We start from the raw sequence: 23,934 nt of genomic DNA, 5'->3' as shown, positions 1-23,934 counted from the left end.
AATTATGCATAATTACATGCAACCATAACCCTATAGTAAGTACATGTACTTAATTAATACTCAGTACTTAAGCGTATAATTACACTGTAACAAGGACACCTCAAAATGTGTAGCCAAATGTTCTAAAAATATGGTTATTTTGACATGTACTTTTTATAGTTGTTTCCATATGGTTTAAACAACAACAACAACATAAGTCTAAATTTAATGACTAAAAGTATCATGTGGTGCAACCATCAAGTAAAAAGTAACATATTTTCTTTACAACTTGCACACATCTTAATCTAAAATAATATATATATATATATTACAGATATCATGCACTATAAATATAAATAAAGGAGAGGCACACCACATGGCATTTTACAACCTGAATTACTTGCTTAATACTCTTTGTCCCGTGTGAGACATAAGGCCACAATTATATAACTTTTTTCTTCTTTTCAAGAATTGAAGTTTTTGTATGTATGAATTGCATTTGAATGTATTTTGAATAAATTAAAAATGTATAGATTTGCTAAACGAATGTAGATTTGACAGAAATGAGTTAATGACGTCATTGACTTAACAGTTAAAAAGTGAAAATGCTGTAATGTGAGCCCAGTTTGCCTGTCTGTGGGTGTCACTGTAGCGTGTGAGTTTATGCAGATAAGGTGATGCTTTGTTTCAAACGGCAGGATACACCACACAGGAAAAATGAAAAACACCTGCCTCTGCTAACGTGAGAAACCCTCTGTCTCTGTAGTAGCTTATAGATGAAATGACACGCACCAGTCTCTCTACTCTCTTCGTAACCATCTGGTTCACAGGTAATATCGTCCTTTTCCTCCTTGATAACAACGTATTATTGACATAAGGTCAATAGCTTGATGCAATTAAACAAATGAATTGCTTTATTTTTTTGCTGCTTTCTCACAGGTCTCGTCCCTGGAGATGTATCTTTGCCAAATCTGGGCATATCTGTGTGGCAAATTCCTGAGATAACAGCAAAAGAAGGTACAGATGTCATCATCACCTGTCACATTAAAGCTGATTCACACGTGGAAAGAATCATGGTGAAGTGGTGCCAAGATAATCAAACTGTACCGAACAGTACAACGTCTTACCATAGATTGCCTGTAAATGGATCTGGGAGAATTAGTGCAACACTGCAGCTGCTGTCAGTGAATCTAAATCATAGTGGCATCTATTACTGCACAGCATTTGTGGATTTACCTACACTTGAACCTGCTGAACTTGGAAATGGGACGCATGTATATGTGGGTGAGCTTTATTTTTTACTTGCTTTATTTTCATTCCATTTTTTTAAGGAGAGTCAATGCACTCTACACATTTTTGGTACTTAAAATGTCCAATGAACAATCCAAATGATGAACATTTATACCTCTCTCTCAAAACAATTGTAGTGCCTAATTCAACAACAGTGACAACGCAAACTCTCACAATGAACACAGTGATGTGGTCAGTGCTTTCAGGCTTGGGCTTTGTTTTGCTGATCATCTGCATTGTCTGTGTTATTCACATACATTATAAAGGCAAGAAAAATTTTGAAATGTCTTTTAAACTTGAATGTTTATGGGTTTATCAGTGTGCTTGAGATTTGAAGAACTATTACATTTTTAAATAAACTAAATTCAAGTGACTATAAAGTTTAACAGGCTGATTTTTTTTTAAATCTAGGACACTGCAGAATAGAATCTAGAGCAAAAGAAGCTCTAGTAAGTGATGTTTATTTATTTGTTTGCTTGTTTATTTGATTGATTGATTGATTCTGAATATTGGCAAGGCTAATGGTCTTTCAGAAAAGTAATATAGTATTTTTCAATTTATTATTTCACTCTCAGGTTGACGTTACCCGTGGATCACCCTGTCCAGACGCTCACCAAACTCATGTTGTTTATGCAGCATTAAACATTCCTCGAGACAGTGTAAAATCAAGAAAAGAGGTACATTTGCCCATCAAGAGCCTTTAGTAGTCTGTAGTATTCAAATCACGCAGTTATTTGTTACATGTTAACAATCTAGTAAGCAAATGGAGCGATTTTTTTTCATGCGTACTTAATACATTGTAAAAAAACATATTCCACCTATTTCAACTGAAAAAAACTTAAGTTAAATTTTTTGAGTATAATCAACTTGGTTGTGTAAGTCATTTCAACTTAAATTACATTAAACTGACATGAAATCAAGTTGGACTTCATGTAACTTATAAAAAAGTTTGACAAGTTAAAGTAATGTAACATAAGTTGTCATGACTTACTGATCATATCATTTTTTATAGTGTATGGAACCAGATGCAATTATTATATCATGTTATGACTTGTTTTTCAGAATTGTCCGGCTATGGCACTTACTTCAGTGACCTGCACAGAGGATTCAGTGACATACTCTGAGGTCCACTTAAAGAAAGGACCAAAGGATGAAGGTTAAGCATTATTTGCCTGAATGTTATTTTATTTTTTCACCTTGCATATGAGATAGGGTGCCATTGACTCTTTTAATGGAACTTCAAGCTTCTGGTCCTGTTTGGCCCAGTTTTGTGAAGGTTTTTCCTGTAAATACATTTATATAGTTTCCAATTGTTTGTGTTTTTTCATGCAGTGTTCATGAAGACTGAATTGTTAAATGCTGTGGCTCACATTTGAGTCTATTTTAAGCTGTATTGTGTTCAAACTGCATGTATATTTTGAAGATAAAATTCTTTCAAAGATTTTTTGTGTGTCTTTTGAGTGATCAGGTTAGGGTTAAATAGTGACGCTTGAACTTATTTTTATTGTATTGTTTAAAAGGTGAGTGTCAAACTGATATGCAGCGTAATGGAATAGCAAAATTATGTTTTGCCAGTGGTTTATCGGCCAGTGTTTTTATTTTTAAGTTTATAAGTGCACTGAAAAGAAACTTTCAAAATGATTGTATATAGGAATTAAGACTGCAATTGTTAAAATTCTATTTAGAAAGAGAGAAATTATAATGTGTGGTGGCTACAGCAATATGCAAAGTTTTATTCTAACATTTAGTTTTTCATATCACACTAAAAAGATGTTAACCTGAAAATGGTAACATCTAAATTAACTGGTTACATCTAAATTTTTAAATTTGAAATAATTTAATTTGTATTTCCAAATTGACTTTGAATTTTTTTTATTTAAGCTTCAAACAAGAAACATTAAAACTTTCAATTAATAACAGCCATCCTGTTTACTTCATAAAAAGTGTTATATTAGTGTTGCTACTTTTTTTCCACCAGTACCAGAATCTTCAGTTAATTGAAGGACATTTATATTTCAATTATTACAACACTTTAAACCTCTAAAAGAGATTAAAGGAATTGTGTTATAGATATAAACTTGGTAAAAGCAACATAACAGCATGGAAATAGGGGTTACAATTCACATTTTAAATCATCTTACCGAAGATAATACATTAGATCACGACAGCACCAGACATGCATTCACTCTCGAACAAACATAGACATCCAGTACATTCACTCAACAGTAGCATCATTCACATTGCCTTCTGTCGCAAAAAACACTGAACAAAATAAAACAAAAAGTTCAAGTTCATCAAATCATGGGGGGAAAAAAGCATTTTTGGACACACAATATCATGTGTTTGCGTTCTTGAGCATAAAAAGCTCTCTTAATCAAGTCGACAGATCTCACCAGATCAAAAAGATAGTATGTACAATATTTTACACAAACAAGGTCGAATCTAAGTCTGAGAAGTATGTTCTCCTTATAATTACTGCTATTTTCATGATCTATGTAATAAATCCAGTTGCAAAACTAACAAAATATACATTTTGACATCCCATCACACTATATTCTTCAGTAGAAAATGTACCAAATGTCTGAAAGTGATTTAGTCTTTTAAATACGCTACAAAGATTCACATAGTTTTGACAGATTATTGCTCTTATGCTGTTAAAAAGAAAAGGCTTTTCTACAGTTACATACCTACATGTGCATAATGTCATCACAAAAAAGACAAAACTTTGAACAAGGACTGAGAGATCAAAAACATAAAACTAAGACAAAAAATACACTTAAGTTGTTAGCATTTTAAACTGAGAAATGAACGAATTATTTACAGGTTTAGCTCTATATAAGAGGAGCAGGAGGTTAGTTTAGAGACTGATATAACAGTAACTCATAAAACAGGAAATATCACATTAATAGTGTTGCAACTGACATTCCATCAGTTTAGGGTTGATTCATTTAATCCAAAACCATTCAAAGTCAGAGAGCTTGATAAAAGAATAAAACCCTGCAGCACGTAGAGTGCATCCATTATATTCGATTGAGATCACCACATACTTCAAAAATCCTTCCTTAAGATGTAGGGAAGACGTCAGAACCATGAATACTATTGTACCTGTCACTCATTTCAATGATAGCCATTAGTAAATGCTGTAGCAATCAGAGGGCCCTGTAAAAGTAAAAATAAGGCATGAATTTTAATGCAGCATGAAGGAATTCACAGGAAAAACATGCTTATTTTTACTTAAAGTTAAATTTTTTATTAAAGGGGTCATATCATGCGATTTCAAGTTTTCCTTTGTCACAAAGTAAGCTGATAGTATTCAGATCACACTATGCTGTGTACTGGAATATGGCAAGCGGCTGCTGTGTACAATAGCTGCTTGTAAAGCTCATAGAGGAACTAACCTGTGAGCTCAGCGGGGTGGGGTGATGTCAGAAGGGGGGTCCTCTCTAAGTGGAATTCTAGAATAGAGATAAACACAGAAAGCTGTTTAAACATACACACAAGAGCTGTTCACACTACACACATGGACAAGCACTACAGGGCCTATGAGTGGCAAGACACATAGAAAGACAGTCTTAGACCGCCTCTCTGAGATTTACAAGCAGCCATGGGTCTCTATGAGTTTTTTGTGTAAATGACTGATTGAAATGCACTGATTTCCACAAAACTATTAAGCAGCACAACTGTTTTCAACACTGACAATAATAAGAAATGTTTCTTGAGCATCAAATCAGCACATTAGAATGATTTCTGAAGGATCATGTGACACTGAAGACTGGAATAATGATGCTGGAAATTAAGCTTTGCATCACAGGAATAAATTACATTTGAAAATATACTCAAATAGAAAACAGTTATTTGAAATTGTAATATTTCACATTATTACTGTTTTTTTTTTTATCAAATAAATGCAGCCTCGGGTGAGCATTAAAGAATCAGAGTGGTAATGTACATACAGTATAATCTAATATATGTGGTTTTACACATAAAATCTAAGCACAAATGTAGAATTTCCATTTTTGATTACTATTAGTGTATTACTTGCATATGTATGTGCATATGGAAATTGGGTGGCATCAAATGTTTCACCAGGAATGCCTGATAATGTTCAAAAGCATATTTAGCAACTACTTGTTATGTTGCTTAATGTTAGCAACTTGTATCTGACAACCATTTAAGTATATACTGATTTGTGTATATACAATTATAATCTAATAAACAATCACTTCTGACTCAAAAACCCAATATTTGATAATACTGTGTTTGCAAAAACTTATCCCAGGAAAGAGTTAATCCCAGTGAACCAATATGTGGAAAGGTCTACAGAATGCATGAGCCGGACATTGAGTCTTACCAGGGAACTGATATGTGTATCCTGGGGTCAGACTAGTATAGCTGCGACTCGCATATGTTGCTGCCTGGAACCCTGGATAACCTTGGAAAAAAAATATGACACCAATTAATGTCTATTCATAAAGTATTTTGAGTAAATAACAATGATATATAATATTTCGTATTATAAAAATAATATTTAATTTGAATAGTATTTAATATTATTAACAGTTATCTGATAATGCATGTTAAAACAATATTAGTCAATATAGTAGAATGAAAGTATAGCATTTGTGTCTTCAGTATGAATTTTACGGCACTTTTCAACAGCAGAGGGCAGAAGAGTCCATTCTATGCTTTGAGTTCTAATCATCCTTGTGATCAGCAGTTAAAAGCTACACACTTACCCAGCATTCCTATGCCAAGCATGAAGGCGTCCATCCCATAGGGCATGACACGCGCACGACCTCTTGAAGAGCCTGTGGGTGACATCACTTCCTTGGGCTGGGCTTTCTTACACTCCACCTGTGAATGGAAAGGGAAGATATCAGTCAGTCAAACACAAGTTTTAGCAGTGTTTCTGAAACGAAACGGTGTCTCAGCATAAGAATTCTCACCATCTTGTTGTTGATTTCGTGGAAGTGGATCTCACAGACTTTCTCCACCACATCTTCATTCTCGAAGGTCACAAATCCAAACCCTGAGCAAAGAAAGAGTCCAGACACTCAGACCGCAGTTTACATTTGGATTTCCACTTCAGCCATCATTATAAACAATGTCTAAAGTTCAGGTACTTCAGTTCAACTTCAGGTGAGACGAAACTGCCAAATAAAAGCCAATGAATTCTACTTCCTTTCTCATTGACCTTGTTCAATAAATACCAGAATGATTGTGACATCACTAAAAAGTGCCATGATACTACAGTGTTTTTTTGGACATGTACCATGGTATGCATTAATGTACCATTAGCATCTGATATAATCACTGTACCATGGTACAACCAGGATACTTTTTATTTAGGGATAAAATGGGGTCCAAAATCTGAGAATAATGAAAATGCTTCTATTACAAATGACATTATCAGCATATCAATTTGAGTGAAAATGTTCATTTAAAAATGATTTATGTAGCACACCACTATGTTTTTGAAAGAAGTCTCTTATGCTATTATAAATGAAAAAATGAAGATTACAAATCCTTATTGAATAAAATTAAATAATGTATTTATTGTACTGACCCCTGAACCTTTGAATGGTAGTGTACATAAATTACAGAATGTGTGCGTCACCAAAAAAAATAAAATAAAATCACATAATCATTGGCACTTTGCTTAGGGCAGAATCATAACATTTCCTTGTTTTAAAATGTCAAAATCCATTTTTTTCCCTGTTTATATTAACATTTAAATGATCCCAGATTGTGGTCTCAAGCGTTTAGACTTCTCTACATATCTGTAAAAAGTAACTTCATGTCCTTTTTCCCTGTGCCTGTAACCTCTCCGTTTTGAGAGGTCATCAGATTTCCGATGAACTGTAATATATATTAAACCTTTGAAGTCATTCAGGCATCCACTCTGTCTCTGTAAACAGTGCTAGATTTTCTCAACAAAAAGATGTGCTGCTAGTTTTGTTTCTTCAATGAAAACTTGCTTCTCTCTTCTCAAGTGCTGCTCCTCCACCTTTCCACTGGGTTGAAAGGCAGCGGTAAAGCCATGCAAACTGTCATAATCGATGTGCTGTCGAACCGGCAAGGGCACTTAACGAGGTTTTAGCCTAAACCCTGATTAACGAACACACTAATTACTCAATCTCTCTCCTCACCTACCGCTTATCCTACAGAGTATAGGATGGAGGGCCATGGAGAGGAGACGGAGACAGATTGGACCAGGTTTAGGAAGGAAGGAACAAACGGGAGAATGGCTGCCATTGACGTGCACAGTTATTTAATGAAATAAAGAGAAAGGGAAATTTACCTCTGTGCCTGTTGGTGGTTTTGTCAAACATAAGCATGGCGTCATCCACCTGTAGGACAGGAAGAGAGAGATTACATGCATTTATTATTTGTTATCTAGCATTAGTCACAGTTCTCAATCTTGTGATGACGTATATCCTACTGAAACAGGATGTTTGTGGGGACATATATATAGGACATGTCTCTTTTTTTGTAAATGGCCAATAGGCTTTAGTTACGTCACACCCATGAATCATAATATGCTACATGATGGTCAGTTTCAGTTGATATTAGGGGCTTTTGATTGGATAACAATATGAGAAGTGCAGGATGAGTCATCAATGTTTTTTTAATTTTTTTTCGGTATTCCTGGAAGAGAAAATATTAAATATGTATATCTGCTAGCTTTGTTAACTTTTTAGGGAGTCTTCAAGGGTCACCACAATTTAGCAATTTAGCATTTAACAGCTGACGGTAGCCATTGTCTGCCATATTATGGAAAATAAATAGTATGGTATCAATGGCTTCTGTCAACTGTTTGGTTACCCACTTTCTTCAAAATATCTTTTTTTTTTGTTTAACAGAAAAATGAAACTCATACAGGTTTGGAACAACTTGAGTAAATGATGACAAATGTTTCATTTTTTGGGTGAAGTATCCCTTTAAGTGTATTATAATCATGAAAGTGTACTCTCTTTAAGTACAATTAAGTGGTCTTGTATTTTAATAATGTTATTTTATCTCCAAGTATTTTTTAAATATACTTTAAGATTTGAAGTAAATTACAAGTGCACATTTAAACATTGCTAACTAGTTAATTAGATGGAATGCTAACTATAATATCATAGGGTTTCTGTTAGAAGAAAGAAGGGCGAACGTGTATTTGTCTTGCGTTTTAGTGTCTGTATGTGTGTGCAAAAGTGCGTCACAGTGAGCATACTGACAGCTTAAACCTAAAGGTCAGAGGTGAAGGTCAAACTTCGAGGTGTGAGAAAGAAAGAGAGGATGAGAAAGTGTTTCATATTCAATCTAGAATATGAAACACAAGTGGACAGCCTGACCAATCAACACTTTATGTGTGCACACGCTCACAGTCTCTTGGTGAAGACTAACTAAAAGGCCAATAACACTCTCTGTGTTCTCTCTCCATTCCCTTTTACTCATCTTTTAATGTGTGTGCCTGGAAAAAGAACTTGTCTAATAGTGTACAGTGGGTATCGAAAATAATCACCCCCCTTTAAAATAATCATATTTTGTTGCTTTGTAGCCTGAAATGAAGACAGACACAGTTTTTGTTTTATCCAGCTCTATTTACTCAGTGCAACTTATAACAAAAAAAAAGATATTGAAAGATATTACACCAAAGAAAACCAGAATCAGATCACCCCCTTTGTGTCAGTATTTTGTTGAACCACCTTTTGCTTTAATTACAGGATTTGTCACTGTCTCTACTAGCTTTGCACATCTAGACTTTGCAATATTTGCCCATTGTTCTTTGCAGAAGTTCAGTTAAATTTGATTGCAAAGTCTGCGCTCTGACTAGGCCATGCAAGGACATTCACCTTTATTTCTTTCAACCACTGTGTGGTCAGTTTTGCTGTGTGCTTTGGGTCACCGTGTGCTTCTGGATAAAACAAAAATGGTGTCCGTCTTCATTTCAGGGTGCAAAGCAACAAAATGTGATTATTTTAAAGGGGGGTGAGTCTTTTCTATACCCACTGTAGTAGGGTTTAATATTACTAGTTATTAATTGGCTGATATTTGGTCATTTTGTGATCATCAGCATTGGCCAAAATTAAATAACAGTCTCACATTTTTATCAGTGGGTAATAAACAAATTGTTTTAAAATTAGTGATGCATTTAATTGAAAACCGGAACAAAAAAAGTTTTAGTAATTAAATTTGGGTAGTTAAACTCTGTTTAAATGCTGTTCACGGTGTCGTGTTCACAGGTGATACATTAAACCAGTGGTATTTAAAGTTCTATGGCAAAAAGCTGTTTACACATTGTTACTCTAGCATCAATTTTGGTCACGATGAAGACATGTTTACCTGTTGTAGTTTATTTAAGTTGTATGCGCAAAAAAGACACTGACACAGTCAAAATGCGTCATTGAAAAAGTGCTAATTATTCAGGTCATTGATTTTGGGTCATCCAAAACTATTCCAGTCGAAACCAAAAGCTTCAGCTGAATTTTTTCAGTTGCTAAAAGTTTGGTGGATCACTATACGTGAACTTTGAGTAAATATTCTTTAAAATAAGTGTTCATATAATTTAATCAATTTTATGCACATTTCATTTTCTGTCGCTTCCCATTGTTGTTATGGCAGTCTTGGACATAAAGAAAAAACAACAGTTTAAGTTACCAATATTATCGTAGAGATGTGAATTTGAAGTAAATATTTTTTTAAATAAGTGTATATTTAATTTAATCAATTTAATGTACATTTCATTTTCTGTCATTCAGCAATATATTATGTTTTGTTTGCCTAAATGACAGTCTTTGACATAAAGAAAAGTCAACAGTTTAAGTTATCAATACTATTTCAGAAATGTGATTTTTGAGTAAATATTATTTAAAGTAAGTTTTCATTTAGTTTAATCAATTTTATGTACATTTAATTTTCTGTCATTCATCATTATATTACGTTGTATTTGCCTATATGGCAGTCTTGAACATAAAGAAAAATCAGCAGTTTAAGTCTGCAAAACTTTTAAACAATAGAACAGAATCCCTGTAGCTCAGACAGTAGAGCATGCGCTAGCAATGCCAAGGACAAAGATTTGATTCCTAGGGAGAGCAAGCACTGATAAAATGTTTACCTTGAATGCAGTGCAAGCTGCTTTGGATTTAAGAGGCTAATTGTGACGAGAGTTACGGCGATAACGTAAGCATTTTTTCTGGGCTTGTGATACTAATATGGCAGCCCCATTTCAGACCCATAAAACAGCTGTTATTAGTCTTCTAATCTCATGTGTGAGTGTACATGATTTATCACATTTTCAAATCTGTTAATATTTTCAAAAGCAATTGCCTACATGAGGGCAATTCCTGAGTGCACCTTTAAAGGTCAGATCAGGTAGAAATCTGAGAGCTTTTCTCACTTCTCACGCTTTTGTACTTAAATATCTTGAAACGTTTCTATTTTCTAATATCTTTTTTTAAATTGAGTTATAAATCGAGTCCCTTCTTATCATGGTGTCTGTTTTTCTCTCTCCATCACTCCCTCTTTCCATCCCTTGTTCAAACCAGGCCAGAACACAAAGTGACCAGTGAGGCAAACTAATCTGCAACTTCCCCGGGTGGCTGCGACTATCATCGCTCTCTCTTTTTCTCTCTCTGGCTGCATTCCACACTCAAGTATGGCTCAAGAATGAGGAATTATTTTCCGCCCAAGTTTTGCACTGACAATGTGTAACTGAAGTTTGATGCAAAGAAACATTAGATGATCTATTACAGAAGCCCATTAGCGTTTGGGATGTATTGTTGTGTTACTTCAGTTATGAACATTCGTCCTCCCCTAGACACACAGTCTCTCCCTCGTTTTCTCTCTTACACACACACACCCCAAACACAAAACCTTTTGCCCACTAAATTACTTGGGGACAATGGATGGGCAGGGTCACCGTGGTAACCGGGCAGGAGGGGGGGCTGAGGGCAGGAGCAGCTGTTCCATCAAATTAATTCAGATTCAAGTAATCTCCCCCACCTTCCCCTGCAAACAAAACTCACCCCTTCAAACTCTCAAACTCTACCCCAACTCTTTCTCTCAGTCTCTCTGTACCTTTCTTGTTCCCTCTTTCATGCTTCCCCACCAAACTGGCTCAGATTTCACTCAGTACACCTCAGTAAAACCTTCAGAATCATTAGTTTGTTATTTTATAAAAAATAAAAAAAACTGTGACTGTACATTCAAAACTACTGTTCAAAATTTTCAGGTAAGATGTTTTTTTTTTTTTTGTGAAAGAAATTAGTACTTGTATTTAGCAAGGATGTCTTAAATTAATCAAAAGTGACAGTAAACACATTCATAGTGTTGCAAAAAAAATTCTATTTCAATTAAGTTGTTTTTTACTTTTTTATTCATCATATAATCCCCCCCTCCTCAAAAAAAAACTGACTAATGTCTGCTGAAAATTCAGCTTTGCATCACAGGAATAAATGAGATTTTAAAATATGTTCAAATAGAGAGCAGTTATTTTAAATTGTAATAATATTTCACAATATTACTGTATTTTTCATTAAATAAATGCAGCCTTGGTGAACATAAGAGACTTCTTTTATAGGCATTTAAAACTTTTGACCCCAAAACCTTTGAACGATTCTAAGAACATCACATCCCCATAGGAAAATCACTGTAACTCGCTGCCTCTCAAGGCTTATCGCTTTATCACCCTGCTATCCCCTAATGCCTTCAATTGTTTCACACAAAGCCGACTTACCTTTCCAAACTGGTCAAAATACTGCTTTACATCTTCAATAGTAGTGTTCACCGACAGACCTCCAACAAAGATTTTCTTTGTCCGAGTCACCAACTGAAAAAGAGAGATAGAGGATGATGAGATGAAGATCTTCAAAAATAACAAAAAGCTGGATATTATCAAGCATCTTGACCACGTTGACCCGTCAGGCACATACCTTAGGCTGGGCTCGTCGCGGGAAGGCAACTTTTGGGTCAATCTAGAGGAGAGTTTGAGAGGAGAAGGTCTAGTTTAGAAATTCTGGAGAAAGAGGAAGACTGACACCAACACACCCGGGACTGTAAATGAGAAGATCAGTGAGAAGCTCACATCCTCTGAGCTCTGGTTTCAGCTGGTGTCTCTCGGCCCTTGCAGGGACGTCTGCCTGTGTGTTTTAAAGGCTCTGACTGCACCCTGCATTAACTTTACTGTCTGAGAATGATGGCACATTCATACATGCAGAGTTCAGGGAAGGACAATAGTGATGAGAAATGAGAAAGAATTCATCTAAAGAGAGAACAAGAATGACAGTGAGAAACTATTAAGAAGAGAATAACGCTCCATTCACACTGACAGTGATTTTGCTAGATATTGCCATGTTGCTGTATTATTAGTCGCTTGTAGACGTTCCTAACATTACTGGTTGGCTGTGCAATTGGCCGCAGATTTGACGGTAAAAATAAGACAATATTTTTATAATTAATTTTTCTGTTTTTTTATTGCTGCAAAAAAAGGATTATTTTGTAAGAAAAGTGCTTGTACATAAACTGCAGCACTTCATGTCAGAATTCATAAAAATCATAAATTTGATAATTATATCCCTATATAAACTGTCGTATTAAGATTTGGGTTTGGTACGATTTATTTAATGTTTTTAAAAGAAGTCTTTAAAGACTTAAGAAATCTCTCACCAAGGCTGCATGTGTTTGAAAAATAGTAATATTGTGAAATTTTATTACAATTTAAAATAACTGTTTTCTATTTGATTTTTTTTATGTAATGTAAAAAAAATGGCAAAACTGGATTTTCAGCAGCCAATACTCCAGTCTACAGTGTCACATGATCCTTCAGAAATCATTCTAATATTATTTATTAAATGATCATAGTATTATTAATATTATAATATTATAATCATTCTTTTTTATTATTATTATCAATTTTAAAAACAGTAGTGCTGCTTACATTTTTTTCTAGTATAATCCATAATGAATTTTTTATGATTCTTTGTTGAATAGAAAGTTCAAAAGAACAGCATTTATTTGAAATAGAAATCTTTTGTAACATTGTAAATGTCTTTCCTGTCCCATTTGATCAAATTAATGTGTCTTTCATCAAAAAAGTATTAATTTCCTTCAAAAAAAGATAATGCGCTACACAGTCTTCACTCCAATTGTTAGTCCCCTCAATGTGACTTTTCTCATCGCCAACGGTCACTTTGTTGCTGTCAGTGTGAACACCCCTTAAATCAGCGAGTGTATTAACGTTCACAAACGACAGAGAAACAGGGTGAAAAGTTTACAGGTTTCTATGAGAGGCAAATCTAAATGGAGGAGTGTGACTAGACAGAAGAGGCTGTCATGACCACCTGTGACTGGACAAGAGAAGGGTCAGCTTTCCTGTAAACATCACTGGACGACATGAAAAACACTCAGGGAAACACCACAACCATGTTTCCTTGGAAGAAGAGTGGTCGGAAAACAAAAGGCGGCACAGAAACTCAAGCAGAAAATCATCCTTGACCCACACACTCTTTTGACAGCCAAACAAAATATTTTGTTTGTTTGTTTTTGCATGTCTTTCTTTCTATTTCGTTTCTTTCTTTCTACAAATCTGAATATCGTTTATTGGTGTCTAAATCTGGAAAATAAGCTGTAAAACATCAAAAATCGTATCCAGCTCCTTGAAACTACAGTATATTTGCACTTGAATGCATTAAAACAGTGTTAAAGTTGCTAAAAAGCTAAATTTGTGTAAATGTACCCTCAACATTTTGATATACCATTAGCTTTTTTATTTATGAACCATGTGCAGAAAATTTGATGTTGATTAGCACCCATTGCAAAAGTAGACACACTAGATTACAGATACTCAAGATACTCTATATTAGTCTATAGTCTAGTCCATCTATTTACCAAACGCTAGTCTACATCATGCTGTACTGAGGTTAAATTCTAGAAGACAGTGAAGGCAGTACAGCGCTAGCAACAATAATGATTAGTCTGTCTGAGAGAGGGTTCGAGTAGAGCTACGCTAAAGAGCTAGCAGTTCTGAGGTAAACTACAGCAGTTTACAAGAGTCCCCCGTTTGTTTTCATACAACAGACTAGGAGTAACAGAGTTTCTTTGTGAATCTAGAGAGTAAAATGAAGATGCTAAGCTAATCTGAACAGAGGTCTGATGCAGAGGCTACGGTTTACAGTATGTCTATAGTTTCTAGACTACTCTGATAGTCACCTCCGGTCCACAACATTGCTGAGGCCGCACCACTCCTGTGCACAATCAAAAACAAACAAACAAACAGACACACACACACAAACAAACAAAATCAACATACAGCCACCGACACACATGAGAGGAAAGCTGAGGATAAAATGTATGGTCACATAAAACAGATTACTGTCATTAGAGTTGGTTTTGATCATGTGGCGAGACACTGAAAAGTAATGGATTCAGTATGTTTAACCTCCACAGACAGTCACTAAATTCAGATTAGTGGGAGTTTTTCAGCTCTTCAACTTTTTCACTTTTTCAGTCTTGGATGTTTGCTTATATCCTTTGCATTTTATGACGTAATAGTTCAATGAAATGACAATTGCTTCTTGTCTATTAATTATTATTCAAAATTCATACAATTACACCTTTTATTCTGAGTATGTTTTTACAAACAGGGCTTTTAAGTGAATTTCACTATATTCACATTAGTGGTGGTAGATCAATATGAGGTTTCAACTCTTCAACTTTTTCAGTCTTGAACATTTATTTATTCAATTAGAAATTAAAGTAAAATACAGTTTCTAGATTTTTATTGTGAGCATGGTTTTTAATTTCTGAATTAAAATTAATTTTGATATCTTTGGGGGCCATAAAGTCAAAAATGTAAAAAAAACACCAAAAAAAAAACACCATCAACAACAAAAATCATAATGAAGAAAAAAAATAGCCTCATTACAAGACTGCAATTCTTGAAACACTATTTCTTTTTTATTATTATTACTATTATTTACAAACAAATCTGCTTCACTGCTTATAAATGTTTAAAAAGCTTTTCCACTAGATTTTAAAAAAGTGGTGTGACCAAAGATCATTAAATAAAAAATAAACAAATAAATAAAACAGGAAATGACCCTAATCACTATGTATCAAAGTATCTTAAAATAAAATTATTTGATCATTTTATGACGAGGCAAGGTTAATTCAGGATTTAAAATGTCATGTGGTACAACCCTACAAAACCTTAATGTTATTTATGAACTAAGTAAAATATAAATAATTTTTACTTAAAAAAAATACTGATTAAGATGTGTATATTCACATGTATTTAAGGTGTAAGGAAAATATTTGATAACTTTGAAAATATTTTTAACTGGTGTGGACATTTTTATTTTTAAATGAAAATTTTTGTTAAACAGTATTAAAGTTTTTCAAAACCATCTGAAACCAAAATTATTATAAAGAGCACATTTCTAAGAACCTGATGTGCTTTAAAATAGATTTAAAAAATATTTTCTCTTTTCATCTTGGACACTTTTATTTGCTCTTATTGATTGTTATTTGACAGAGAGGTCGATATTACAGTGAGAACCTCTTTTTGAGTTTGACTACCAGCGCTAATACACTTCAGTATTAAAGTGTGCACAACAGATACACACTTTGTATGGAGATTGCGATCTGTGTGTTTACTTTAAGGGTGTTTTCAGATGCTGTCAATACTTCTCTGTGGCTCTGGGAATAATATAACCCTTTGATTCATAAATTTTCCGTCTTGGGAAAATATGAAGCAACATACAGTGACATAGCTTTCTTTTTTTAACATGAAAATACAACCTCACATATTTCTGAAATACAATAAAAAATATATCTGAATAGTTTTTGACCACAATGTGGTCGACCAAACTTGCCATCCCCGTCAAAACTATTTTAAGTCAATGGACTTAACTATCCAGGTCAATCCTTTAGGGTCAATCGCTAGAACCCTAGCAGTGTGTCAATCACATACAGACAAACACACGAGCACACAACCTCACAGAATGACTGCACCATCCACAAGAATGCTCAACAAGACCACTTACTTAAAACTGTGATTTTTATGAGTTGCGCCACACACATTTCTCTCTTTCTTTCCTGGCCTCCCCTCCTCCACCGCCCCATCGCTGAGCTCGTTAAGCTAATCTCCAGTTTTAAGTCGGCCCAGGCGAGCAGCCATAAGGCACCTTCACAGGGGCACAGTCATAGAGGTAAAGCAGGACAAAGGCCTCCATGTTCCCCTGGCTCTGCCTGCCTCTCTCTCAGGGGGGAGGCACTTAGAAAACAGCACAAGTGGCCATGCTGTGGAAGACTGGAGCTGAGAGACACTTTCTAAACGCTCGCTGTAGTTGTTATGTTAGTTTTATTTAAGAGTCCGATGGGCTTTTGCAGTCCCTTTCCTTCGGTTGCCTGGTTCGGATAGCGGCGTAAAATCTACGACTCATTTTCAGGGTAATTCTGAACAAATTACCTGGAGTGTTGAGGATTTTTGAAGTACAGAAACACAGTTTCGTTGTGGTTTGCCGTGCACTACCTGTTGCCATAGTGCAAGGCGGTTTTTCACTCAAATGAGGAACTGGTTCAAACTTTCAGAAGAGAGAGAGAGAGAGAGAGAGAGAGAGAGAGAGAGATGAGAAAGTTTTTTTCTTCTCCTTCGAGCCTCACCCTCCCTCCCCACTGACCCCCTGGGGGGGTGACTCCACTGTCGCCATGGTAACCAACGGGCACCATTGTCCCAGGACCCGCCTGCTCTGCACAGCGACAAAGACTCTCACAAATAGATGCACCACAACACAAAACCTCTCATCAAAGTTTCCCATTTTTAACACTCTTACTAACACTACTAATTCGTTTTGATGCCAAATCATGTTTACTTTATTCATCAGATGAATGTCATTCATAAACTAGACCTAAAAATCCTTTCTAACAGAAGTACACCTGTTAGAAATACAGCACTGAAGCATCACAGGATTCGAGGAATAGTTTCCACAGGGGAAAAATCTGAATTCCGCGTGAGTCTAATGTGTTTGGTGTGCACTCTTGAGACAAGGCACCACAAAGGCTTCCCAGCAACTCCCAGCATACCCTGTTCGGGTCCCCTAGTTACCATAGCGATTGACACAGAATAGGAATGCTTCCCTGACAACCTCATTGAGGAACGGCTGAGATGGGAACTTTTTCTCGCTCTCTCTCCAAATCTTCCCGAATTGTTTGACCAAAACCCAAAGTGAAAAGACATGAAACCTCACATGCATACACAGCATCTGTGACTATCGTGGCATTTCAGTCAGTCAGATACTGCACTAACACTCATTAAAGCTAAAAAATGTGTATCTGAAGTGGTTTTAGTAAACACAAACCCTAAAATAAGCCAAAGAATGGCAATGATGCACAGGAGACAGTTAGCGCAGCAGTTAAATGATGTTAAAACTCACAGTTTTCGAGTCCAGCTCATGTCTGGACTGGGCCAGGACTTTGTCCACACCAGCTTGGTCAACAAATGTGACAAATCCGAAACCCCTAGTTGAAAGAGAGATCAAAATTACAACACCTCCACCCATTTGTGTAAAATGGACAATATGGTCAATAATAAAAGCCTTTGTATCTTTGTGGTCGCTTCTCAGTCAGGTTGTTGATCCCTTACCTCGAGCGTTTTGTAACTGGATCTCTCATCACCATACTCTCTTTCACTTCACCAAACTTGCAGAAGTAGTCCTTCAAACCCTCTGAGAAAGCAGGAGAAGAAGAATTATTTCAGAACATTATGTGTGAGAAGCCAACCAAGACTGGAAAATTGTGGAAAACCAAGATCATTCATTGATGACATCAACAGTGAATGGATGGCATCATCAATGGAGATGATCTAAGAAGCCTGATAAGAAATAAGGTGAGGTCATCGTCACGCAGTGAAATATACAAGACTTTTTGTTTAATTAAGACTATTTATACTTTAAAGACGTATTTTTGATTTCTAATTCTAAATAGTTGTTTTAAAAACATAAAATGTCTAAAATTTAGGCTAGCATATAGATATTAGCCACAAATATAATCCTTAGTTACCGCCTTTGGTGAAAAGTAGGTGCCTGCCAAGCTGATAAAGCCTAATGAAAATTTCCATCTATTAAATGATCATAATAGCTGGCAGAATCAGATGACAGGAAGGCTATTAAGAGTTCTGTGCCATGAACAATACCTCAGCGTAATTCAAAACAACAATGTGTCCTACATACTGAGGACAGCCTACAGCATGACAGCAGTTGGTGAAACTTTCTCCATTCACTCAGCTAAACCTGTTGTATAGGCTTTGCACAAAAGATCAAGCCAAATTACAGAGCAACCCAATGGCTTATTAGTTGCATGCATATGGTGAAACACTTAAAAAACTGTTTTCATCATTAGGCTATACTATCTTTAATCTACTTCACTTCAGTAATTTCTTACATTTCTACTTACTTTTAAGCAATTTCAGAGATTTTCTTATATAATTTAATTCACATCGGTTTGAATGAAAGCGCATTGAAATTGCAGGTTGTAACTTTGATTTTACAGTAGACTTTGTAGCTATTTGAAAAGGCTATTGACATTTATTTAGACCATAATTACACAGTAATTCAGTGTTTTATATGAATGTGATCTGCCTCTTTGGCTGACATGTGCAGATACTTAGCAAAGTGTTACTCACCTTGCGTAGTCTGCCAGCTCAGACCACCGATGAACATTTTGCTGTGAAAACAACACAAGCAAGTGATCAACAAGTGCTGCGCGTTTGCGTATAAATCAGAAGGACTGAAAAGACACTGAAGAGGTCAAGATCTTCCGAGATTCAAATAACGGCAGTGATTCTCAGTTAAACTCATCCGAGCGGATGAGAAGTGCGCTGGACACCGCCAAAACACGTTTCCCTCTTTGTTAAGTTACTTTTTAATTGAGTTCGAACTGACGCTCTTAGGTGTAGGTTTTGAGATCGGAGGAAGGTTTTTTTTTTTTTTTACCAGGGGTCGTGCGGAGAGTCCGAGGAGGACAGGTTACTTTGGCTGCCTTCCGACTCCATTGCGCGGCTGTGTATCCCGTCCGAGTACGGTGCGAGAAAGGAGGCAGAAAGTGTGGAGAGGGGGATTGGCATGGGGTGAGTTAGAGCTCAAAGCCCAAAGACTCCACCTCTCTCTTGGTCCAGTCGCGGCGTGAAATACGGGAGCCCTCGAGAACTGACCGGGAGTCAGTGGATTACCTTCCTCCGTGACACGACAATGACAGCAGAACTGAAACGATTCGGCATCACGTTTACTGTTAAAGATGACAATCTGTGTCTGTTTGTAGCGCTTCACCGATTTATCATTCATTCATTCATTCATTCATTTGTGAACATTTATTTATTTATTTTAAATGGAGCATTTATTTATTTATTTATTTTTTATAAATAAACAAACTTATTATTTGTTTTTATTTATTAATTTAAAAGTACTTAAATGACACAGCGTTTAATGCATACAAAATTACCAAAGCATCAAAACGTGTCAGACAAAAGGTACAATAATAAAACAAAAATAGAGTAGGCCGACCATTATAGAAACAACAAAACAATAATATTAGTAATAAATAATTAATAAATAAATACATAAATACACTTTCAGCAAGGCATTAATGAACATTTAGACTACTGTTAAACAGACAATGAACAAAATATGAATAACAATGAAATGCTAATGAAAAGCATGCACAAATGCCCTCCTCTACAGTACCTGCATTTGATTTTTGGCAGTTTAGGAAAACTGAGTGAAACGTTTATAACAATGAAGTTGCTAACTTGCCTCTATCTCAACATCATCTTCATCATCATCATTTTAAAGCCATGCTCATGTTTGGCTCTTCCTATGAGGATCTGTCTCTGATTCTGATAAATCAAACTTTCTGTTTAGTTTCCCACTAACATTTCAGGTTCCTTTGATTTTCACTTTAATTTTCCCAATGGTATGATTCGTTTTTTTTTTTGTGATTTGGTTTTGCTCTGTAACTGATGATTCTCTCTCTCTCTATGCCATTTTCATTTTCTTTTTTCTTTCTTTCTGACACCTGTTGATGAAACTGCTCTGTTGGAAACATGGTCCACTCTGACCTTCTCTCTAGGGGAAGCCCATATCAGCACAGCATATCACCATCACTATAACAACAATTTCACAAATAGAGATGCAGCTAAGCAGGAGTTTTAAACCGTTACAGATCCAGTGACCCCCACCCTGATTCTCAGCAAACTCAGAGACCTCCAATATAAAAAGAGATCATTTTCAGTCACACTTTATCATGACTATACATTATTTAGGTCTTGGAAACTTAAATGCCATGAAAATTATGACTCGATACACATTATTTCTACTTCCTGTTATTTGAAACCAGAACATGGTTTAAAAATACATTTGATTAGTTTGGTCAGATTTCAGTTCTCCATACAGGACACAGTAGTATAATCTTTTCAAATTGTCCTTTATTCTTGTGTTCTTTTGTGAAAAGGACATAAACGCGGACTGTGTGCAGTGTGAGCAGGTGGTATTGGGGCCATCTTAGATCAATACAGATTTATCTGCCCGTATGGCCTAATTCGACATGTATGAGAGGTGGTAAAAGGCCACTGCACATTGCCAAGTGGCTCTCTACAACTAGCCAGATCTTCTGGAGATTTATATGTCATAATAGTATTGTGGGTAAGCGGTGCTTGGCTGTGTGAATTTATGTGCCTGATTTGTCTGCCCCACTCATAGCACTCATTCTATCTAATTCACACACTTAAGGGCCTGCAGTGGACAAATGTAATTAGAGGGGAACATAAACATATGGTACCAACATTGTGAATTTAAGACATTAATCCTCACTGGCTGCATACGGTTGGATCAGTTCTGTGCACAGAGAGTGTTGATGTTGTCTTCATTTGTGTTTTATCTCAGAGTCACCCCAAGATGAATATACTGTAATCATTTACTTGCCTTCATGTCAGTCCAAACACATAAGACTTTCTTTCCACCTTGGAATAGCAAATGAGACATTTAGCAGAATATTTGTGCTGCTCTTTTACATACAATTCAAGTGGATGGGGACCAGGGGCTGTCAAGCGTCAACTAAATGCATTATTGAAAATAAAAATCATATATCAACTCATATCAACTTTAACACTATATATTCCAGGTCTTCTGAAGTCAAAAGATAGTTTTGTGTAAGAGACTGAATGTACATTGTTATTCAATGAAAGTTTTGCTTTGAAAACCTTGCTTGGTTACTGTGGTCAACATTCATCTTCAATGTATGGAAAAGAGCAGCTTAGACATTATGTTAAAAATGTTAAAGAATAATGTTTAACTTGGATAAGTAATGTTTGGATAAGCTTTGTGAGTATTTTATCAAAAGATTTTGAATTTTAAGAACATCTTTTCGAATTAAATTATTGTTAAGTGCTTTTGGGACAGATCGTATGAATGGCTAATTATATAAATATATAAATGAATGGTTAATTTATTTAGAACAATGTAGATTTCTTAAAGTTGCTCCAAGTTTTGTGGCATTTAAAAATGTGATATTTTTATTTCAATCCTTAAAGTAGTTAAAAGGAATACCTTTAAACTTTCAAAAAGTATTATATATATATATATATACTTGTATATATTCTTCCCTGTCAATGCCTTGTTTGCTGCTTGGATTTATTGTATTTAATAATAATGATAATGATGATAATGATTTAAAATGATAATGCTTGTTTGTTATTTGGAGAGGTTTAATACATGCAAATACTTTGTTGGGAATTCTCTTATTCTCCCACCCACATGAATTTATGTAATATACAAATAAATCAATGTTAATATTTGTATGGGATATGATTTCATAGCTATTGTGTTGCTGTTTTCTTCATGGAGTCTCCAAATTTTAGTAAACCAATTGAATAACTGATTCACTTGAATGAACCAGATGAAAATAGCATGAAACCATAGCATGAAAGAGATTACAATATAATACATAGGGACTTGAATCTATAAATAATTTGTTTGAATCTCTTCATTTGCATGAACCACTCAAACAAACCAATTTAATTAATTAGATTTTCCAACTCTATATGAAAATATGTCTGTATTAAAAGGAACATCCTATTAAAAAGGGGGGTTTGGGATCGCCAATGCCAATATATTAGCTGTTATTTAACATTTTTAAATTATGACATTGGTTTGGAGATTTTGGAGATGGGACTTTTGACAGAGCTGTAACACACACACACACACACACACACACACACCTCAACATGTGACCCCATCACCGATCACTACAGGATTACCCAACCTCTCTAGCATGCTTAACCACATGGTAGCCTAGTGTACAGAAGAGGACTTGTATGAGCCACAGTACTGCTTTAAATACATGGTGCACTAGTAGCACTGAACAGTGCTGTTCTCTGTGTGTATCAAAAGACACTACTGTACACCATATAAATATAATATAGGCCTAGCTGTGAATTTCTATGCATAAAGATAAAAATATAACCTATGCAAACAATATTATTATATTAGTAAATTTAAAAATTGTGTTCTAAATGTTTGTTGAACTTAAAATGGAATGCACGTTTAAATCAGGGGTCTTCAAAAGAAGGTCTGAAAGTTAGGGGGTCCTGACATTATAGTTTGATCCCAAAATAAAGTTTGTGAAATAAATAAATAAATAAATAAATTACGCAGATTTCTAGTTCAAGTTCAATTAGCTAAATGTTGCACTGTCCCTTCCACATTAGCTAAATAAAAACAAGTAGCCTATAACTCTGTACATCAGAAATGGTTATTTGCAGTCTAAGCATCTAATAAAGTATATAAATACTTTAATATAGGCTAATGTATTTTCATACTGTTTGTCAGAGGGGATCCCGTCTTCGTTTCTATCCTCTCTTCCACTGGAGGGCAGCAACGAGATGCTGTTGTTGAAATTCATGAAGCATTTGTGCAATCATTGCTTGTATATTCGTCAAAAGCCACACATATACGTTCCCTTTCATGGGAACTTCGAACTGCGTCCTCTAGGGGTCGCTATGGGGAACGCCTCGTCGTGACCCGTGTCTGAAGCATACATTGAAAAAACCATAGCGACCCCTAGAGGACGCAGTGTCTCGTTCCCTACTCAGGGAACCATGGTTACATAAGTAACCTGAGACGATTAGTACTGACATATACTTCTGAAAGGTCTGCTCTTTCAGTTGCCTGAAATGGCAGTGTGTGTGTGTGTGTGTGTGTGAGATAGAGAGACAGATTTCACAGAGTTGTTCACAGAGTGTGAGTGGATTAGTGCTCCATCTAGTGGAAGAGTTAGAATTGGACGAAACACCTGAATGAAAAGAACTTAAGAAGATAAAAGTTCTTAATGGACTAAATAATAATAATAATAATAATAAATAATAATAATAATAATAATAATAATAATAATAATAATAATAATAATAAAACTAAATAATAATAAAAAGACTAAAATATTTTCACCTTTGGTACAAAACTCTTTCAACATTGATAAACATGTTACTTACATACTAAACATGCGCACTTATGAAACTACACTAACCCTAGAAATACAAAATACTATAAATACAAATCTTAAACAACCACTTAAAATACACTAATATAGGCTACACAATATTCCTTGTGAGTAAATTTAAGCAAAGACCTATAA

The 23,934-nt window shown here is 35.3% G+C and overlaps 1 protein-coding gene and 1 pseudogene across 1 annotated transcript; one reads left to right on the top strand and one right to left on the bottom strand.

Annotated features, from left to right (window-relative positions):
• The first annotated feature begins 682 nt into the window (after positions 1 to 682).
• On the top strand, positions 683 to 2,452 carry LOC107703139 (transmembrane and immunoglobulin domain-containing protein 2). Its single transcript, XM_016505668.1, has 6 exons — positions 683 to 809; positions 919 to 1,263; positions 1,407 to 1,535; positions 1,681 to 1,718; positions 1,845 to 1,946; positions 2,332 to 2,452. Exons 1-6 carry the CDS (start codon positions 761 to 763, stop codon positions 2,428 to 2,430), a joined length of 762 nt encoding a protein of 253 aa, XP_016361154.1. The 5' UTR covers positions 683 to 760; the 3' UTR covers positions 2,431 to 2,452.
• Positions 2,453 to 4,636: 2,184 nt separating this feature from the next.
• On the bottom strand, positions 4,637 to 19,436 carry LOC107703153 (RNA-binding protein Musashi homolog 1-like; annotated as a pseudogene).
• Positions 19,437 to 23,934: the final 4,498 nt, after the last annotated feature.

This window comes from Sinocyclocheilus anshuiensis, unplaced genomic scaffold (genome assembly GCF_001515605.1).
Source record: "Sinocyclocheilus anshuiensis isolate Anshui unplaced genomic scaffold, SAMN03320099.WGS_v1.1 scaffold794, whole genome shotgun sequence".
NCBI lineage: Eukaryota > Metazoa > Chordata > Actinopteri > Cypriniformes > Cyprinidae > Sinocyclocheilus > Sinocyclocheilus anshuiensis.
The sequence above is the reverse complement of the archived record's forward strand: the minus strand, read 5'-3'. Positions and strand labels throughout refer to the sequence as shown.